The sequence below is a fragment of the Uloborus diversus genome, chromosome 8 (assembly GCF_026930045.1).
Source record: "Uloborus diversus isolate 005 chromosome 8, Udiv.v.3.1, whole genome shotgun sequence".
NCBI classification, from domain to species: domain Eukaryota; kingdom Metazoa; phylum Arthropoda; class Arachnida; order Araneae; family Uloboridae; genus Uloborus; species Uloborus diversus.
Window position 1 is genome coordinate 42,893,610 of NC_072738.1, and position 21,077 is coordinate 42,914,686.

The 21,077-nt window shown below is 37.9% G+C and overlaps 1 protein-coding gene across 1 annotated transcript in view; it reads right to left on the bottom strand.

Moving 5' to 3' along the window:
• LOC129228331 (uncharacterized) overlaps positions 1–18,998 on the bottom strand; it is a 38,408-nt gene extending 19,410 nt beyond the window's left edge. Inside the window, exons 1-2 of the mRNA XM_054863008.1 lie at positions 18,975–18,998; positions 10,760–10,786 (exon numbers count right to left, since the gene is read on the bottom strand). Of these exons, the coding sequence (XP_054718983.1) occupies positions 10,760–10,786; positions 18,975–18,998 (51 nt within the window). The remainder of the gene's footprint in view (positions 1–10,759; positions 10,787–18,974) is intronic.
• Positions 18,999–21,077: the final 2,079 nt, after the last annotated feature.

Sequence of the window (21,077 nt, forward strand, 5' to 3'; positions counted from 1 at the left end):
CTTGTAAACCGGATGCTTGCCATTCCATACAATCCGTGGTCAGACAGTTGATCCTTATAATAAAACTACCTCTGTTACAGCCAGCAGTAACATAAACAGACTAAGGCCATTACAAAAATATCACGTTATGGCCATCACGAAATTTTCTTCTTCTGGCTCTGGGGTACAGAAATGAATCGAAACCAGAGGAAATAGTTCTCTGTTTAACGACGCTCTATTTAACGACTTTCTCTATTTAACGACGGCTTTTCACGGTCCCAGATGGTCCACTGTAGTGTTAAAAGCATTGAGGACGCTTTCTACTCAAGGATGATTTTTTGTGGTCCCTTGAAAGTCGTTGAACAGAGATCCAACTGTATTTTGAATGAGGAATAAATACTTGAATAACATTTACACATATACTGTTCATTGGCTACGACTTTTTTTTAGAAACTCTTTTTTGGTTTTAATTTTAATGTAAAATCTTCACAATCTAATCCGATCAAATGAGAGTAATTTTTCTAAATAATCCTTTACAGTTAATTATTTTTAGACTCTTTTTGTCATTTGTAATCAAATTTATCTTTTTCCCGGACGTGAAGTTGACCGGCCGGGACACCTGAATTCTGTCTGAAAACCCGGACTGTCCGGGTTAAACCAAAAAGTGTGGCAATCCTGAACCCTTGAAAAAGGACAGGTCGATTTATCCGATATTTAGGTTCCAAGACAGCTTTGGATCTACCTTGTTTCTAGTATTTATAAATAAGTTATAATATTTGCTGGCTGCTATGTCGTAAAACGATTGATGATGAGCCACTTAAGGTGAATCTATAAAGATAACTTAGTTTACAAATTCATCAAAAATGTATCGGGAAATGTGAACTGTAATGAACCTCATTTTCACACCTCATTTGTTTTTAATTTGTATTAATCAAATCTTCTCCATTTACAGAATAAAATAATCAAACATTATTTAGGTAACACATCTAAAGCTTGGGCACCAGTTTTCTGCAACGAGGCTTTTGTACAAATACAAATTTTGTCCCCCGGCAATTTCGGAACCAAACTGTTGGATGAGTCAGCCTTACCTGAATCGATTATTTCAGAAAGGGTACAAGTCCAACTATTGCAACTTTCCAGGAATCTGTAAAAAGTGATTATTTCATTCAGCAATAAACTAAATTCTACGAAAATTTTTATGACTAATCTAGCTACAAGTAGGATCGTTACCTCACCTTAAATTACGTTTCATTTCGTCACTGAAATTAATTAATTATTTTTTTCTTTTAATTTGGACTTACGCGCTTTCTGCAATAAATATCCTGAAAGACTAGTTTCGAGTGATGAAAATGTAAGTCAAATAAAACAGATGTTTCAAAATGATTTTGATAAAAAGAAATAATAATATAACAAAATGACAAAAATATCTTAAGAAAATACATTGTGTATTTTCCTCTTTCTCTCGTCTTGTTTTAGTGAAGACGATGATGAAAAGGGTCTGATGTTAAAAAAAAAAAAAGTTAAAGTAAAAAAACTAACAGAGACAAAAAGCAAAAGTTTTACATGTGTGTATAAAACTATATTCATATTCATCAAATACATCCTCCATGGAACTCTTTTTTCCTATTTTTCTTTTGTGTACCAAGTTCGATGTAGGGGAGACCGGGGCAAGATGACTATGCTAACAATTTTCGCGATTTATTAATTTATTTTTAAGGATAGTAAAATTAATTTTACATCATCTGTTAGAGTAGTTCTTTGTAGTATTAAATATATTACCATTTAATTTTTCAAATAAAAATAACGAAGGATATTTTTATTTTTTCATAACCTTAACAAATCGTCATCTTTCCCCAGTACTGGGGCAAGATGACTTAGATCTAGGGGCAAGATGACAGCGTTGAAAAAGGTTGAACATATTTTATGTTTTCAATATGTTACTTAGTTTTACAAATGATAACTGTGTTTTTACATCTTACTAAGTATCAAATTAAGCGTAATGCATTGTAGCGTAATGTTCACGTGTTAAGTTGTGCAGCTAACAAGAGACACATATAAAAATACCATTTTCATGATTAAAACATTCCTCATGCCCCCACTCTTGGCTTTTACAGCTCTGGATCCATTATTCTGTTGGAGGGTCACAAAATTCCACTTTCCAAGCAAGGCATCTTAGAACACTATTCTTTTAATCTGATGCAACTACATTGCTTGGCATGAATACGGGCCCACAGTAATAGACTTGGGCCTACAGGAACTTGGTCTGAGTTTTTTTTTCTTTTTAATCCCTTTTTAGCTTCACGAGCTTATTTTCCCTGATTTTTTAAATAATTCTTTTTTTTTCTTCCGCTTTTCTCCTTGTTCTGACATTTCTTTGATGGGTGTGCTTGTAAGAATGTTTGAGCTTCAGTTTTTGTTTTCTCGCATTGTGTTGCTTTAGGCAACGCATTGAAATCAAAAACACTAACATTCTTCTTTGGTGTATAGGAATCAGCATTTGCCATGACTTCTACTTCGTCTGGAGGGTTTATATGTTAGTTTTCTGCTCTTAAGGTCTGAAGATTAGCACTATTATTCTCAGTTTCAGAACCAATAACGTCATAGTCCGCTAAAAACAAGAAAATTATGAAACTCGATACCTCATTCTTTAAACCCTTTATCGGCATTTCCAACTGTAGCTGCTTTGAAGTAAGCTATGCTCAAAAGCTCACCAATATTTTTTTCTGTGATAGTTTGTTCTTGATGAGTGGCCATAAGGTTGTCACATGCTTATCTATAGTAGGTTTTTAATGGGCAGAAAAATGACGCATCAGGAGCTAGAGACGATGTGATGTGTGAAATGGCAACCCAACCATGATAATGTTTTTTCACTGCAATATAAGATAGTCTGCAAAGCTATGTGAGATTTATGATTGTCAATAATCAACAGAGCAGGAGATTCTTTGCTTGGTTTAATTCATTTAACTAGTCATTTGGTCAACTAGTTTATAAATAGCCCCTGGTCACCCGCTTTCGAACGATACCTCCCTTGATTCAATACGTCCTTTAGCCCCAGAGGAGAAGCGCAAGGTCGCCTGGACAAGCACACAGAGTTTACAGGAATTTAATAAAGTGGACAACATAGTTAGTTTAATAAATTCTGAAGCACGGGCAATAGGCAAGCTCGTCATCTTGCCTCGCGTTGCTGCCCCCCATCTTGCCCCAGACTCCCTGTTTGAACGGATTTTTCATCATTGCCATAAAAAAAGGCGATTAATTGACATTTATTCGTGGTAATAGGTAGTATTTAAACTAAGTTACTCATAAATATTCAAGAGACACGATATATCCTATATGTATATGCAGCAGAGCTTATTTACACATGCATAAAAGTTATACCGTGGCAACGGTAAGCAATCAGAGCTTCAGAACTAACACAAATATGGCGATTTCAGCGTCTCTATACTATTGCTGAACGAACAGCGGATAGGAGAGCCAGTAGCATGCAGTTGATGCAGTTACCTAGATTAAAACGGAAAAATTAAGGCATTCGTCATCTTGCCCGGCTCGTCATCTTGCCCCGGTCTCCCCTACATATTAGTATAACTATGTTAAAAATTGCACTAAATAATCACCTTGATATTTGTTATTATTTACTTCCAACAATATTAAAATTTTCCCGTTATACTCAATATTGACAAAGATAGTTCAGCTGATAAGCGTTACTTTGTCATTCTCTTGAAAACCGTCAATAAAATAGCTAGTTTCAAACCGTTCCTCTGATGTTCTATCGAATATTTAAGCATCATGAATGTTAATAATTGAAAACATTTATCGCAAACTGGAATCTTTTTCCAAAATCTCAATTTGGGAGAAGGGCACCTGTTTTAGCCGTTACAGATTTCATTGTTTTCAACGGATATGACGGTGAATCTTGATGTAATTTCACTTAAAAGAGATTGGATTGGTAATAATCTGTCATATTTGTTTAACATTCTCTTTACTGTCCCGAAATCCCGGTGACAAAGGACAAACGAATGTCCTCTCAGAGGAAAGTCATCAGCAATCTTCTTAAATTTCTTCAGTGTTATTTCTAGAAAAAGTCACCTGCAGTGTTGTTTTTATTTTGACCAGCATATATCTCACTGAAAGCATACAGTTTTTTTCACAGTTACTAGAGTGATGTTAATAAAACCCCTGAGAAATTAGCGAATTTTTTATCCCGATTTCGTGATTTCGAATTCCCCCCCCCCCCCAACCCCCCGAACTGACGAACTTTCCATTACCGAAATATTGCTAGATCAAAGGAGTTATTTGTTTTTACTTCATTATGCCAAAAAATCTAGTTCATCTATGATTTTGCTATTGCGTCTTACTATTCCTTCATTCGCGTTTATTGCAGAAAGGGCATAAGTCCGGGACTTACGTCCTTTCTGCACAAAACGAAAAATGTGACCGCTAAATAAAGTGCTATGTTGAACAATAATTGACTTCCCTGCTACACTAGTCGATGTGTCCACATACAAATATGGGAAAACCACACCTAACTCAATTTTTAAAAAAATGTGACTATGCCTTTTCTGCAATAATCGATTCACCTAAACTAATAGTAGAACTTTACCTAAACGCGTAAGCAATAACAATCTAACAGAGGTGTAGACCTGGCAAAAATCAATAGAATGTTCATGCTTTGCAACTCAACTTTGATATTATTGAATCCTCCCCGTCAATCGAATCTCTTTAAATGTGTTGATGGAAGTTGAAAAAAAATTAATGAATATTGGCACTGTGAATAGATACTGTAACGGATCCGGTGCGACTTCCACTTTCTTGAAATGAAGACACAGTTCTTGATAAAAACGCAGGAAATTTATTTACACTATGTACAGGAAAGATCGTCAACAACTGCTAAATTATTCATCAGCAATTAAGCAATTATCACACAACACCGTAAACTCAACGTTTACACACGTATTTACTTCCAAATACGAAAACAACACAGCGAAAATGCCTCGCAATAAACAGAGCAAATACGCTCTCAGTTCGAAATCTCAAACGAAACTGAACTTTTTATCACGCGGGACGCCTTTATAAACATCCAAAGAAATCTCTCAAATATTCCAAACGCTTCTGGAAAATAGTAGACCGTTATCAAATTTTATCAATGAACAAAAAAAGAAATAGGGGGTCGTATACTTTAGCCGAATGAAAAGGGGTTGTATATTCATTACGGGAAACTATTTACAAGTTACGTTACTACAATAATTACTATTTACAGAATTTGTAACATTGCCCCCTTCCCAAGGACTGCACGTCCCGGGCAGTACAATCCCCAGAAAGGGTGCAAACTTCTATCACAAGTTCACAAATACACACATTAAATAATAACCAATAATGCATAGGAAACACAATAATAACAAGAAAAATTACTAAACATTAAAAGCAAAAAAATTATCTACAACTTTTATATTATCAACCATGGTTGTTTACGTAATACTCATGAACTATGGCCATAGTATGGGGCTAACCGATCATAATGTACAACCCTAGGTTTTGCATTAGGTGGTTTTTGGATCCTCACTACGACGTCATTTAGTCGGTTAAGGACTTTGTAGGGTCCATCCCAATGCGACTGCAACTTGGGTGAAGGACCTTTCCGTCGGATGGGATTCCATAACCAAACCTTGTCGCCTTCATTGAATTCATGTCTAGTAGACCTTGTGTCGTATCGGGTCTTCATCTTCTCCGCCGCGATGTTGATTCGCTCTCGTGCGAAGTTATGAACGTCTTCCAACCGGGCCTGGAGATCCTGGATGTACTCCTCAGGCGATGCAGGCGCATCCGGAGGACGACCGAAGACGAGATCACAAGGTAGCCTTAGCTCTCGTCCGAAGAGCATCTGAGATGGGGCATATCCGATAGTCTCGTGGACAGCAGGAACAAAGGTAGCTTCTTGTCCCAATCCTGTTGATTTCTGGATACCATAAGCGAGAGATTATTCAGGATTGTGCGGTTAAATCTCTCCACCATGCCGTCCGATTGTGGGTGTAGTGGTGTTGTCCTAGTTTTCTCAATTCCGAAAATGTGACATAGGCCCTTAAACACAGCAGAGATGAAATTCCTCCCTTGATCGGAATGAATTTGCAAAGGTGTTCCATATCTCGAGATCCAATGTTGGACTAGAGTCTCTGCTACGGTGGTAGCCTTTTGATCTGGAATGGGATATGCTTCCGGCCATTTGGTGAAATAGTCGATGGAAAAAAGAATGTATTTGTTCCCATCAGCAGTTCTTGGTAGAGGACCCAGGATGTCGATCCCAATTCGTTCGAAAGGAGCTCCAACGTTGTACAGATGTAGCTTCCCTCTGCTTCTTTTCTTCGGTCTTTTAAGAGCAGCACAGGCGTCACAAGAATGGCACCACTTCTCCACGTCATCCTTCGCCTTGCTCCAGAAGAAGCGCTCCCGAACTTTATTGAGGCTTTTCAAGACACCAAAATGTCCTCCAGTCGCACTACTATGTATTTCTTTCAGAACATATGAAATCCTTGATCGGGGAAGTAGTAACTGCCACCTAGATGTTTTGCCGTCGTCAGATTCCCATTTTCGGTGTAGCACGCCGTTCCGTAAATGGAGCGAGTTCCATAAAGCCCAGTATCTTTTTGTTGCAGGACTGAAGATGGAAACGTCCTGCCAGCTAGGTCGCCGACTGTCACTTTCCATGAATTCCAAAATTGGTTTTATGTCGGGGTCTTCAAGTTGATCTTTTCGAACTTGGTCGTCACTCCATGGATCAGGTTCTGATGATGTTGAAGTCACTGTCACCTGATAGGCAGTAGGGCTAGTCGTCCCATACTGTTTCTCGATTCGGGAACAATAGTGGCAGTTCTCAGGACAGGGTCTTCTTGATAAAGCGTCAGCATTACCGTGAGATAACCCTTTTCGATGCTTGATCTCCATGTCATATTCCTGGAGCCGCTGTATCCATCTGGCTATCTGGCCATCCGTATTTTTGAAGTTCAAAAGCCAAGTTAATGAGGCATGATCTGTCCGAAGCAGAAATTTTCGGCCGTAGAGGTAATGATGGAAGTGTTCTACAGCTTTCACTATGGCCAGTAACTCCTTTCTGGTGACGCAGTAATTTCGCTCCGACTTTGATAAGCATTTGCTCCAGTAAGCGATGACATGTTCATTTCCGTCAATTTCTTGCGATAAAACAGCTCCGATGCCCTCGTTGCTCGCATCAGTGTCCAGGATGAAGGATTTTTCAGGCTGAGGATAGGCGAGGATAGGCGTTGATGTTAAAGCCTCCTTCAGTCGTAGAAATGCATCTTCGAATTCTTTGGACCATTCAAACTTTTGCTTGCTCTCCGTCAGCTTATGCAAAGGTCGTGCAATGTTGGAAAAACTTTTCACAAACTTCCTGTAGTACGTGCAGAGCCCCAGGAAACTTCGCAGCTGATGGATGTTTTCGGGACGACTCCAACTCTTGACCGCAGATACCTTCTCTGGTTCGGTTTGTACACCCTCAGAAGAGATGATGTGACCAAGGTAGTTCACTTCCCGGCGGAACAAATTACATTTGGACGGGCTTAACTTCAGATTGGCTTCCTTAAGCTTTTGCAGCACCTTCCTAAGATTGTCCAGATGTCCTTCGAAGCTGCGTTCCACGATGATGATATCGTTTAAGCAGACCAGACAAGATTCGTAAGAGAGTCCTCTTAGCACTGTCTCCATAAGACGCTCGAACGTAGCTGGTGCATTGCAGAGGCCGAAGGGCATCACTTTAAACTGCCATAAGCCTTGTCCAGTTGTAAACGCTGTCTTCTCTCGGTCCTCAGGGTGTATCTCAACCTGCCAGTAGCCGCTCTTCAAGTCCAGGGTCGAAAACCACTTGTGTCCGGAAAGAGTGTCCAAGGTGTCGTCTATCCGTGGAAGAGGGTAACTGTCTTTCTTGGTGATTTCATTCAGCCGTTGGTAGTCGACACAAAATCGGGTGGAGCCATCTTTCTTTCGGACTAAGACGATGGGAGAAGCCCAAGGACTGGATGACGGTTCGATTACATCATTCTCCTTCATCTCTTTCAGGAGGGTCTCAACCTCTTCCCTCTTGGCGAACGGTAGTCGTCTTGGATGCTGTTTAATAGGGGGGTGTTCTCCAGTGTAGATCCTATGCTGCGTTAAATTCGTACGGCCAACATCCTCCGATGTAGATGAAAACAGATGCTTGAAGTCATCCACCAATTGTTCCGCAGCAGTTCTTTGGTCTTTCGTTAATGGTGCACTCCCAATTAACTTCGATGTCAAGGACTCAGAAAACACATTCTCGGGGGAATTGATTCTTCTAATGATGCAGTTTACTGGAGTACAAGTTGCCAACACTTCACCTTTTCGGATATTCCTTGGCCTTTCACTCACGTTGGCGACTCTCACAGGAATTACATCCTTAGAAAGGTCCACAAGCGTAGATGCTACCAGCACTCCTTTTAGGCTATTGCTAAGGTTAGGGTATTCAATGAGTCCAAATCGAAAACTATTGCTTTCTTCAATGGAGCCAGGTATTAATGATTCTGACCTTGAGGGAATCGATAAATCTGTTTGGGCTATTATTTGATGAGCGGATTTTACATCATTTTCAACGTTGAAGATGGCTATGTCTTCTCTCATCGAGTGCAGTTCATTAGTCTTGAAGTCCAGGGTGAAGTCATATTTCTTTAAAAAGTCCAATAAGAGAATGAAGGGATCCGTGATATCAGCGACGAATGCCGTATGATGGTAGGTGGCATTCCCAAACACTATTTCCAAGTCCACTTTACCTTCAATCTCGATTTTGTCTCCTGTCACAGTCTGGAGACTTACGTGTGGCGATGTCCACAACAGTTTCAATCCAAATTCACGAGCCACATCTGTTCTAATGATTGTCACATTGGCTCCAGTGTCGGCAATCAGTCTGCAGGGATTCCCATTTACATGTGCGTAGATGAAAAGTCCATTACTGCCGCTACTAGAAGAGGAAATCTGCAGAGCTCTGGTGGTGGTGTTTTCCTTCCCTCGCGTAGCTTGGCGACCCGGACAACTCCTTCGCAGGTGCCCTGCACTACCGCATTTCCAGCACTTCTGCTCTTGATACTTTTGGGCTGTTATGCTGTTCAGATGTCTTGCCAAGTCACCGAGTTGTCTCTCAAGTTCAGCGAGATGGGACGACCTGGAATCAGACTCATCAGCTTCCAGAGTCTGGATGGGATGGCGATCCACACGGGTTGCTCCTTGGGCGGCCTCGTATATCATCGCATACACCAAAGCAGATTTCAGGTCGTTTACATCCGCCATCCGGAGGGCTTTCTGGATTTCAGGATTCCGAACTCCGTCGATGAAGTAGTTGAGTGCCAAGTTGTCTCGAACATCGGCAGGGCAGTCGCAAAAAGCAAGATGAGACAGTCTTTCGATATCCGCCGCAAGCTCTTGCAGGGTTTCCCCGGTTTTCTGGAAACGGGACTTCAACTGAAGTCGGCTGAAATCTTTCTGGCACTTCTCACCGAAGCGAAGCTCCAACGCAGATGTGAGGGCGGCGAAATCCAGGCGCTGGCTTTCCGGAAGGGTCCGCTGCGTCACCTCTCAGGGATGCTGCAAGATGGCAGGCCTTGGTAGCAGAGTCCCATCCGTTCGCTTCCGCCACTATCATGAATTGAGTTTTGTAAACCTGCCACGAAGTTTTCCCATCGAATGTGGCAAGTTTAATGGACGGTCGAGCAACCGATGTGGGAGCGCCAAACTCTACAGAGCTGCTTTCCGCGGTCGCCAATCTCCTTTCCCTGTCCTTAATTATTTCTTCCTTAAATGAAGTAAATTTCTTGTCTTCTTCCAACTTATTTTCCATATTGGCGATACGCTCTTCCACAGTATCAAATTTTTCTTCCAGAGCATCGACTTTATCTGCCATGGCGGTTAGTTGATTCTCCATCATGGTTTTCATCGAATTAAGTCACTTTTCATTTCATCTTGACTAATAATAATTTTAGTAGTTAAATCACTATTTAACTGTTCTTGGTTAGTCGCTAATTCATTTTTTAATTGTTCTTGATTTGCAGTAAAACTTGCAGTCAAATCACTTTTTAATTGTTCTTGATTAGCCGCCATATCACTCTTCACAGAGATGATTGCGTCAAGAAGTTGTTTTAATTGTTCATCCATTGCGCGAGTAATCACCATAAAAATAAAGTCCTAATTCAAAAAAAGTCTTTATGAAAAAATGTCCAAAGTCACACTTACTCCAAGAAAGTCCAGAAGAAGACCCACGTTGGGCGCCAATTGTAACGGATCCGGTGCGACTTCCACTTTCTTGAAATGAAGACACAGTTCTTGATAAAAACACAGGAAATTTATTTACACTATGTACAGAAAGATCGTCAACAACTGCTAAATTATTCATCAGTAATTAAGCAATATCACACAACACCGTAAACTCAACGTTTACACACGTATTTACTTCCAAATACGAAAACAACACAGCGAAATGCCTGGCAATAAACAGAGCAAATACGCTCTCAGTTCAAAATCTCAATCGAAACTGAACTTTTTATCACGCGGTACGCCTTTATAAACATCCAAAGAAATCTCTCAAATATTCCAAACGCTTCTGGAAAATAGTAGACCGTTATCAAATTTTATCAATGAACAAAAAAAGAAATAGGGGGGTCGTATACTTTAGCCGAATGAAAAGGGGTTGTATATTCATTACGGGAAACTATTTACAGGTTACGTTACTACAATAATTACTATTTACAGAATTTGTAACAATACTTACTTCTTTTAAATTTCCAAATCTGGATTGCTGTAAAAGAAAAGAATATTTAGAATAGGAGAGGCTCATGTGTTTAAAAATACGATGTAAGGTAAGTGCGCCAAATAAGGCCAACCTAGTTCAGAGCCTAATATTTCAGAGCCTCATTTATGATTTAATTGACTCTTATTTTTACCCGACTGCGCGTGCGCGACGCAAAGGAGGATAACGTGTTTATCAGTCTATGTATGTATGTCTGTTACGTCAATCGATTTTTCTTAACCTTGGGAGTGTCACTAAACACATGACAGTAATCAAAAATACCATTTCAAAAACCAGTTGCCATATTTTGTCAGTTCGGGATCGGCGCACGTTTGGTGTTGCACACTGTGCCGCACGCTAGTTTTCGCTGCCTGAATTTTTTTGTTTACTAAGTCTACTAATTGGGGTCTCAAGGGCCGAGTGGTTTAAGCGATTGATTCTCCCAGTTGAAGCGGTGGGTCAAGACACCCTCGCTCCGGATGTACTTTCCCCTCTTTCTGATGTAAATTCTTTCATGTGTTCTTTATATGTATTATCTGTAATAAAAAATATATTATGCGTAACGAAGGCAAGACACTCAGATTGTAGTCTTCATTAAAATGAACCCGTGCAATATGCAACCAAAAGAAAGAAAGTCTGTTAATTCGATTTTCATCTCTAACATGTTGCATTTGTTTTTGCCTTGATTCAAAGGACTGAGTTTCGCGACGTGTACTTTCTTGACCGGCTTTTTTAGTTTCGCGAGAAAGATTTGATTGACGGACGTTTCTGATTTCGCGTCATCATGAGTTATTCAGGCTGTTTATATCACTGTGCTGTGGAGACTTAAGTTCGCGCATTTTTGCCAAAGGTCAAGCACATGTAGCTTTAAGCCGAGTTAGGTCCCTAGAGGGACTAATTATCAGTAGTTTATAGACTACCGCAAGTTACTTAATAAACCTCACGATACAAACAAACTCTCTCAATGAAATGACAAGATTGCGAAATGTACCGTCTTATAATCATAATAACTACGTCAATGAAAATTAACTAAAAAGTGTAAAATAAAAAAATATTAAATAAGAACAAAAAACCCGACTGCGTAAAAAAAAAAAAAAAAAAAAAAAAAAAAAAAAAAACTGAAAAGAAAAATGTATAAGCCCAGTAGTTTAGAATGTTATTAAGTACTACTGAATAACTGCACCGTTGAAATAGTTTTATAACCGTCCGTACACAGATAAGATCATAAAATCAAAAGCAGAATAGAAGGATCAACAGTCGGGGCTCATTCAAATTTTACGGGGTTCCTTGAATCAGAAAGGAATGGGCCCCAACTGTTAATCCTTCTATTCTACTTTTTAGCCTACTTTCCCAGTAAAAGTCAGAAAAAAAAAAAGGAAAAAGCATGAAAAAATGCTAATGCATCTTAAAAATATCGCAAAAAACAAAATAATGTCAAAAATAAATAAAATAATTAAATAAATATTGAAAAATTAAAAATTGGAAAGTAGGGTATTGAGATGGGGAAAAATGTCTGTTGGTCTGTCTGTCTGTCTGTCCCCTCCTAATAACTTTTGAATGAATAGTCCGATTCGAACAAACTTTTTTTTGTTCGAAAGATCTTGGCGAGGACACCTCATTCACATATTTCACTTTTTGATTTGAACTATTTTTGTTCAATTTTGAACAGTTCAAAAAAACTTAACATTAGCGCCTACGGGGAAATTCAAGGCAATTCCGAACTGTGAGGCGAATTTGCTTTAAACAAACTTTGTAGGAAAAAGCTTTTGATGAAAAACTTGTCTATAAAATATTTTTTTGATTTGAACAATTTTCCGTTCAATTTTGAACAGTTCAAATCCCTTAACATTAGCGCCTACGGGGAACTGAAAGTCAATGTAGATTCCGTACTTGAAGGCGGATTTACTTCAAACAAATTTTGTTGGAAATAGCTCTTGACGCCAGACTTCGACTCCGAGAATTTAGGGGCACTTGACTCCGACTCCTGTGCCCGACAATTAATCGGACTCCGACTCCCCGACTTCGACTCTGACTTCGGAACTTTGGCAAAAATTTATACACGGAAAGGACAAATGACTGACTCCGATTCTTAGATATTCGACTCCGACTCCTTCACCCCAAAATGAGATTGACTCCGACAACGACTCCACAGCTATGGTTTTGACTGTGAAATAATTATTGTTGATTTGACTTGTTTTTATTTTACACTAAAGTTTTAATTTAGGTATTCAGTTTTCGGCGAATAAACTCGAAGTCATTTATATTTCTACATAAAGATATGCGCAGACGATTTTTTTTTTTTTTTTTGACAATGAAAATTATTTTTTTAAGTTGACATTTTATTGTTTTTATTTATTTTGGTAAGTGCATTAATTCATTTAAAAAATTGTTTTTGGCAACAGGGGAAAAATAAACTTTTTTTTTTTTTTTTGATATGATGTATTTATTTTAATGAGCTTATTAATTTTAACTATTATTTTTTCGTTTTGAAAGCTGTTAAAGATTTTTTTTATGGAAAAAAGTGTATTAGCTGCTTTGTTTAAAAGTTGCTTTTTTTTACGCATCTAATTTTTTTAGATGAGTGAGGAATATTTTATTCCTAGAAATCAGCTTAAAGTATTTTAAAAATATGTTTGAAAAAATGTGCGATTTTAGCTATTTTTGAGAATATTGATCAGGAACTAGAAAGTAATAAAAAAAAAGCAGGAGCAACTTTTAAACAAAGCAGCTAATACACTTTTTTCCATTAAAAAGATCTTTAACAGCTTTCAAAACGAAAAAATAGTAATTAAAATTAATATGCTCATTAAAATAAATACATCATATCAAAAAAAAAATCGTTTCTTTTTCCCCTGTTGCCAAAAACAATTTTTTAAATGAATTAATGCACTTACCAAAATAAATAAAAACAATAAAATGTCAACTTAAAGAAATAATTTTCATTTTCAAAAAAAATAAAAAATTCGTCTGCGCATACCTTTATGTAGAAACATAAATGGCTTCGAGTTTATTTGCCGAAAACTGAATACAGTAGAACCTCTCAATAAGGGACACTAATGGGACCAGACATTATGTCCCTTAAATAGAGGTGTCCCTTCTTCGGAGGTATATTTTAGTTTGTTAATGCAATGTGTTAACTCAGTATAATTTTTTTTATTAATGTAAACTAAATTAACATTTAAGATTAAATACTTTTTATTTTTCATACACAACTAAATAAAATTCACACTTAATGTTCCTTTTAAGTTTTTTTATTTTTTTTTTAATTATAATTAAATCAAAACTTTGGTCCAGAGTTTTGCAGCATAAAGCAATTATTTTGAAGTAATTCATTGCATGAATTTGTTTCTTGTCATGTAATTTACAATGCAAGACATTGAGAATTACAATTAGTGTTCACATTTCAATTTTTTATATAAAATGCTTGTCAGTTTATGTGCCCTCTCCTTTGGCCCTAAGCCTACTTGAATAAACATCTGAGTGGGCCACTCATGCATGTAACTTTCAGCAAGACTTTTACAACATATATTTGTTTCTATAGCATACGTTAATGTTAAAGTTTCTTCAATTAGTTTTTAGAGGTAAATAGAGTGTCCCTTAATTAGAGACAAATACATGGAGGTCCTATTTCAAGGGGACTGGGACCAGAAAAAATGTCCCTTAAATAGAGGTGTCCCTTATTCGGAGGTGTCCCTTAGGGGAGGTTCTACTGTACTTAAATTAAAACTTTAGCGTAAAAATAAAAACAAGTCAGATAAACAATAATTATTTCACAGTCAAAACCATAGCTGCGGAGTCGGAGTCAATCTCATTTTGAGGTAAAGGAGTCGGAGTCGAATATCTAAGAATCGGAGTCAGTCATTTGTCCTCCGTGTATAAATTTTTGCCAAAGCTACGAAGTCAGAGTCGAAGTCGGGGAGTCGGAGTCCGATTAATTGTCGGGCACAGGAGTCGGAGTCGGAGTCAAGTGCCCTTTAATTCTCGGAGTCGAAGTCTGGAGTTTGGCGTCAAGAGCTATTTCCAACAAAATTTGTTTGAAGTAAATCCGCCTTCAAGTACGGAATCTACATTGACTTTCAGTTTCCACGTAGGCGCTAATGTTAAGGGATTTGATTTGTTCAAAATTGAACGGAAAATTGTTCAAATCAAAAAGATATTTTATATACAAGTTTTTCATCAAGCGCTTTTTCCTATGAAGTTTGTTTGAAGCAAATTCGCCTCACACTTCGGAATTGCCTTGAATTTCCCCGTAGGCGCTAATGTTAAGTTTTTCGAACTGTTCAAAATTGAACAAAAAAATAATTCAAATCAAAAAGTGAAATACGGGAATGAGATGTCCTCGCCGAGATCTTTCGAACAAAAAAAAAGTTTGTTCGAATCGGACTATTCATTCAAAAGTTATTAGGGGAGGTGGACAGACAGACAGACAGACATTTTTCCCCATCTCAATAACCTACGTTCCAATTTTTAATTTTTCAATATTTATTTAATTATTTTATTTACTTTTGACTTTTTTTTTTTTTTTTTTTTTTTTTTTTTTTTTTTTTTTGCGATATTTTTAAGATGCATTAAGCCTTCTTTCATGCTTTTTTTTCTTCTTTTTCTGACTTTTACTGGGAAAGTAGGCTAAAAACTATGATTTTTTGCTAAAAATCGCTGTGTTTCGTAACTTTAGCCTCTTTGCGGCACGTGTATGTATTATCGGATTAAGCTGAAACTTTGCAAATCATGTTGATAGTCCATTGGCACATTCTAGGGGGGTGCCGCGGAAGAAATTCGAAAATCGATTTTTTGTGACCACCCCATGTGTCTGTGTGCTGGCATGAGTGTGTGTAGGAGTGTGTGTTTGTGTCTGTGCGCAGGCATGAGTGTGTAGGCGTGTGCGTGTGTGTGTGTGTGTGAGTGTATGCGTGTGTGTGTGTGTGTGTGTGTGTGAGTGTATGCGTGTGTGTGTGTAGGATATGGACGCAACCTGGAGACGGTTTTCGCAAGAGAAGCAGAATCGTGAGGCCAGTCGACGCGACGGTGGTGCTGGCAGAGGAAGATGGTGGGAAAATAAAATGATAGGAATTCAAAACAGTCAAATGATAATATAAGCAATCGTGATTGCTCAAAAAAAAAAAAAAAAAAAAAAAAATATATATATATATATATATATATATATATATATATATATATATATGAAAAATTAATTTGAATATTGACATCTTGAATTCAAATTATGTTTTTCGCAATCACAAGTGTGTGTATGTAGGCGTGTGTGTTTATGTGTGGGGGTATGTGTGTTTGTGTGTAGGGGTATATGTATGTGTGTGTAGGCATGTGTGTTTGTCTGTGTGCTGGCATAAGTGTGTGGGTAGTTGTGTATATGAATGTGTGTGGGGGGGTATGTGTATGTAGGCATATGTGTTTGTGTCAGTGTGCAGGCATGAATGTGTGGGTAGTTGTGTGTATATGTGTGTGTATGTGCGTGCGTGTGTGTGTGTAGTTGTGTATGTGCGTGCGTGTGTGTGTGTAGTTGTGTATGTGCGTGCGTGTGTGTGTGTAGCTGCGTATGTATGCGCGTGTGTGTAGGACATGGATGCAACCTGGAGACGGCTTTCGCTATAGGAGCAGCATCGTGAGGAGCCGGTCGACGGTGACAGGGGGCGGAGGGTGGCGGTGGGAAAATAAAAAGATAGGACATCAAAACAGTCAAATGAGAACAATAAGCAATCGTGATTGCTCAAAAAACCCCCAGAAAATAGTGGTTTATCATTGCCCCGAATGTGTCGATTGATCTTTCTCCTTTCCGTTAAAGTAAATATAGAATTTTTGTTAATACTTTTTTTTTAGTTTAGAATGCTTTTTGGCCTTTTCAGAGTTGCCTTTTTTAGAGCCCAGTGTTCCTAATAAAGCCAATTCGCCATTTTATTTTTTTAGTAAAACTACTGACAACCATACTTTATAATTAAATTTTCACATGGAATGATTCTTTTCTTTTTTATTATAAGTCCTTTGATGAATACAAAAATTTGGAACCGGTTGAATCTTAAAGGAACGAGATATTCGGCTTTGAATATTATGCTGGTCTTATTTGGCGCACTTTCCGTACCCACTTAATGCTTATCTGAAAACCACACGATCAAGGAAATTCAAAAAAAAAAAAAATCAAAATTGGTAGCATTTGAAAGAGTTTCGTAAAACATGTTTATGGAACAAAAATTACGTGCCCCCGCGATCCCGTTATTAAAATATGAGGTCTTAAAGTTTGTCAAAATTTTAAGTTAAGACGCCAAATTTAGCGAATTTTGTTCAAAAATGGCGTGAATTCAAAAGCTGCATCTAACAAGACATTTCATTGCCATTTTTGGTCTTCACCACAACGCGTGAAAGATGTTTAAAGTTGATTCTTAATTCATGGGTGAGTACCAGGGGGAGAGGGAGTCGTGGCACAGACTCGCCATTAAAGTTTTCAGAAGGTTGTTTTCAGGGGTACTTTTCTCTCATCTGGGGGGGGGGGGGTTGTTTTGTGGGGTCTTCAAGATATTAGTGTGGGAAGGGAGCACTATCGCTCTTGGAGGAAATAGGCACCCCTGCTTTACTTGGGTGCCTCAAAGTTAAGAACCACTATGAGGCTAATGAATCGGAAAGTTTTTCCACGGGAACAGCTTTAAATCAAGATTAAACTTCTTAAGTTTTATCTCATTATTAATGATCAAAGAAGCCCGCTCTAGGCGGGGGGGGGAGGGGTTAAGGGGCTAAGGTTGACTCTCGTGGTTTTTAACAAAAATGTATTTATATGTACTATTTATATGTATATGTAAAGTAGTATGATAGGGAAGGGGGGGATGTACGCGGGGGAACGCTGTCGCCGGAAATATTTTTTTTTTTTGTAAAAATAATGCCAATATAATGTAAATTGATTTCAAACCGCCTTTTTTTTCTGTCGAGTCCCCTAAATCCCAAGGTGAGTTCCCAGACAAATTATTTCCAAATCTAGCTATGTGTATGTGGATGTGATTTCTGTTGCTTTTCGTCATGATAAGCATTTTGTATTATTCTGTCGTGGGAAAGTAAACCGTAGTATCAGCAATTTTTTTTTTGCCATATTCTGTACTTTAGCTAGGGGTGCCCACCTGGGGGGGGGGGGATCGTGGCGCAGACTGCGCCATTGAAATTTTTAGGGGGGGTGTTTTGAGGGGGCTCTTGCTTTTGGAGCATCTTCGTGACATTTGGGGGTATGCGCCCTTGCCCTTGGGGCGGGGGGTGAGCACCTCTGCTTTAGCTTTAGTGTACAAAACGGCTTATTTGGTTTACGCTGAAAATTAAGCACGAAAAGGACATCATATTCAAACGTTTCCATTTTTGGAATCCAAAAAGAGTTTCTTCAACTATCTCAAAAATTCATTTCTGCTGATACTGCGCTTTAACATCCACATTAAACCAAAAATTACATTTTTCCTCACAGTGGTCAGACAATAAAACTTTATGTACTAATTATAACTTAAAAAAAAAAAAAAAAAAAAAAAAAAAAAAAAAAAACTGATACCATAATCCATGACCATTTTATTTTAACATCAAAGACCATTCGTTTTATTATCTGTATATGAGTTCAACGTAGTCTGATTTTTGTACTTATTCATATTAATTCTCCCAGATTATTAAGAAATATTTACAACATATTTCATTAAGAATTAACGGTTAAATAAATTAAGTTTAATACACTTAAAATACAGAAAAATTCCGAAATCTATTATTGTCACCAATGAAATGATGCAATTTTTGTTTAATTTCATTGTAAAGTTGTCGGTCCTCTGGATAAAGCTTACTACTTTTTACTTTATAGGCTTGATGGTGATTCTTTAGTTTAACACACATAAGTAAGGGATTAGTGCAACACATCTTTCACACTCCTTGCAGATGACTTAAAATGGAAATCAGGTGCCTTGCATGATGCTGACGATAAAAAAGCGAGATGTTTTAAATTTCTTGCCAAGTCTTTAAATTTGGCGACTTTTCTTGAGATTTCGGCAGACTTTAAGACTCCATATCTCGAAAACGAGGGGACGAGGGCACGCAGTTCATGGGTCAAAAAAATTTCTAAATATGCTCTTTCGATGCGACCATTTTGAACTTTTTTCATGATTACTGAAGTCGTGTGGTTCCCTGGTAAAATAAATAAACGTTGCTCATTATAATGAAAAGCATGACATACCACGAATTTCACAATTGTTATCATGCGATCTTCTTTAATTGTGGAGTAACTGACAGAGCTAGAAAAAAAATATGAAGGAAATACGATGCATAAAAGTAGAATGTATTCCGCAAACATATAAATAGTGTTTCACAATTTGACTCAGTTATAGAAAATGATTACTTCATGAAAATGCCGTATTAACGACGTATTTATTTTTGGGTTGGTTCATAGCTATATGTAAATGAATAAATCTTTGCAGTACCCAAAGCAATTTATGGATTATATATGCAAAAGTATTATAGACATCTTTTCAATATTACGACATTGTTTTTCTCAAATGAAACAAAATTTGGTATGCAAAGTTAAGGGGCAGATTATGTGATAAAAAGTGGAAGTTCTCTTGCAAATTTTAAAGTTGACGCTCATTTTAATGTGAAGACAACCCCTTAACAACAGTTAACACTGGATTTACGGTGGTCTTTGCAGTAGCGTAACTAGGGGTTGACAGGAGTGGCTCTCGCCAGTAGCGCAGCAGCCAGGGGGGCGGCATTTCGACTGATTAAAAAAAACTTTTTAAGAGTTTTTTTTTCCTGATAATATAGAATTTGAAAAATGCTTTAAAAAAATTAAACAAAAAACTCGCAAGAAAAAGAGCTAAAGGGGGTATATAATATATACACAAACACATGCATAACATTTACTGAGAAGGAACATTGGGCATCATTGAAAACAATCCTAAAAAAGAAAATAAGAAAAAAAATTACAATGCTGCCTCCTATTTGTCGAATCAGATAATCAAAATGTTCCAAAAAGTAATAATTTTTTTTTTTTTTGGAGGTCATACTGACCTCCGGTGACTTTCCATGTAAGCGATCTTGGGGGGGAGGGGGGCAATTTCTTAAGTTCGCCAGGGGCGATAGACCCCATAGTTACACTACTGGGTCTTTGTATACCTAGAAATACAACGGGGGTCAATTTGACCCCTTGAGAAGAAATCTGCATAGTTAAGATTCGTCTAAAATAAAGATATTTGTAATAAAGGCAGTTTATTTAAAGGATACCTAGATTTTTAAGGCTGTATGATGAAGTAGTTTTAAAAAGTTTAAAATACCTCAAAATAATCAGCGCTGTTTCAGTTGCATTTCAAAAACAAGCGGCTAATGCCCTTTTTTAATGTACGAAAACATTATGAATGCTTCAAGTTCGTGAAATGATATGTTCTAAGAGGCATTTTTGAGTTCCTGCTATGTTTCAGCGTCAATAAATGTGGTAGCATTTCTTTTTTCCTCAAAAGGGCCGAAATGACATCGGACCACATTTTAGTTACAACCATTTAGTTTGGGTTTTAAATAAAATACAATTCTCCTGATAATTTTATATTATGTCACAGCACGATGATTTAGGAAAAGACGAGGAAGGATTAAGCTTTTTGTGAAAACAGGGAAGCAGTTAGCAAAAAAAGCTTGCTTGGGGTCAAAATAGCCGCTCACGTAGTTCCAGTGTTAAATCACAGAATTATGCAGATTGCGTCGGACTGGACCACCGGTTGAGAATCGCTGCTATAAACGGAAAGCCTTGGGGGCTATTCATTAATTACGTAAGGATGATTTCGGCAATTTTCGACCCCCCTCCCCTCCATTCTTACGTAAGAATCCATTTCGTTTTCCAAAATACACCCCTGTTTGAAAATTACAACACCACTAAGGACTTACGCGAGTGAGCTGAAAATTGCAGGAAATGTAAAGTAGGGCATGATATGCAAATGATTAGAATTGCAGACCGGTAGCGCATGCGTTTGCTGAGCAGCACCCTCTGAACGCCGGATCGAACCGAATATAAATAGACGGCTGTAGCGAGGCGTGTATGATTATCGGTGGTTATATGCTAGAGTAAATGTTAACTGAATCTTTACTATGCTTCTTCGAAGAAAGAAAGCGAAATTTGAGCAAATTTCGGAGTATGAACGGGCAGAACCGTTGGCCTTCGTGAAGCTGGATTGTCTTATCGTGCAGTAGTCGCTCATGTGCAGCGTAACAGCAGCACAATCATGCGTGTTTGGAAGCGGTGGACGGACGAGAGTCGGACAGCTTGAAAATCCGGCAGTGAACCCCGAAATGTGAC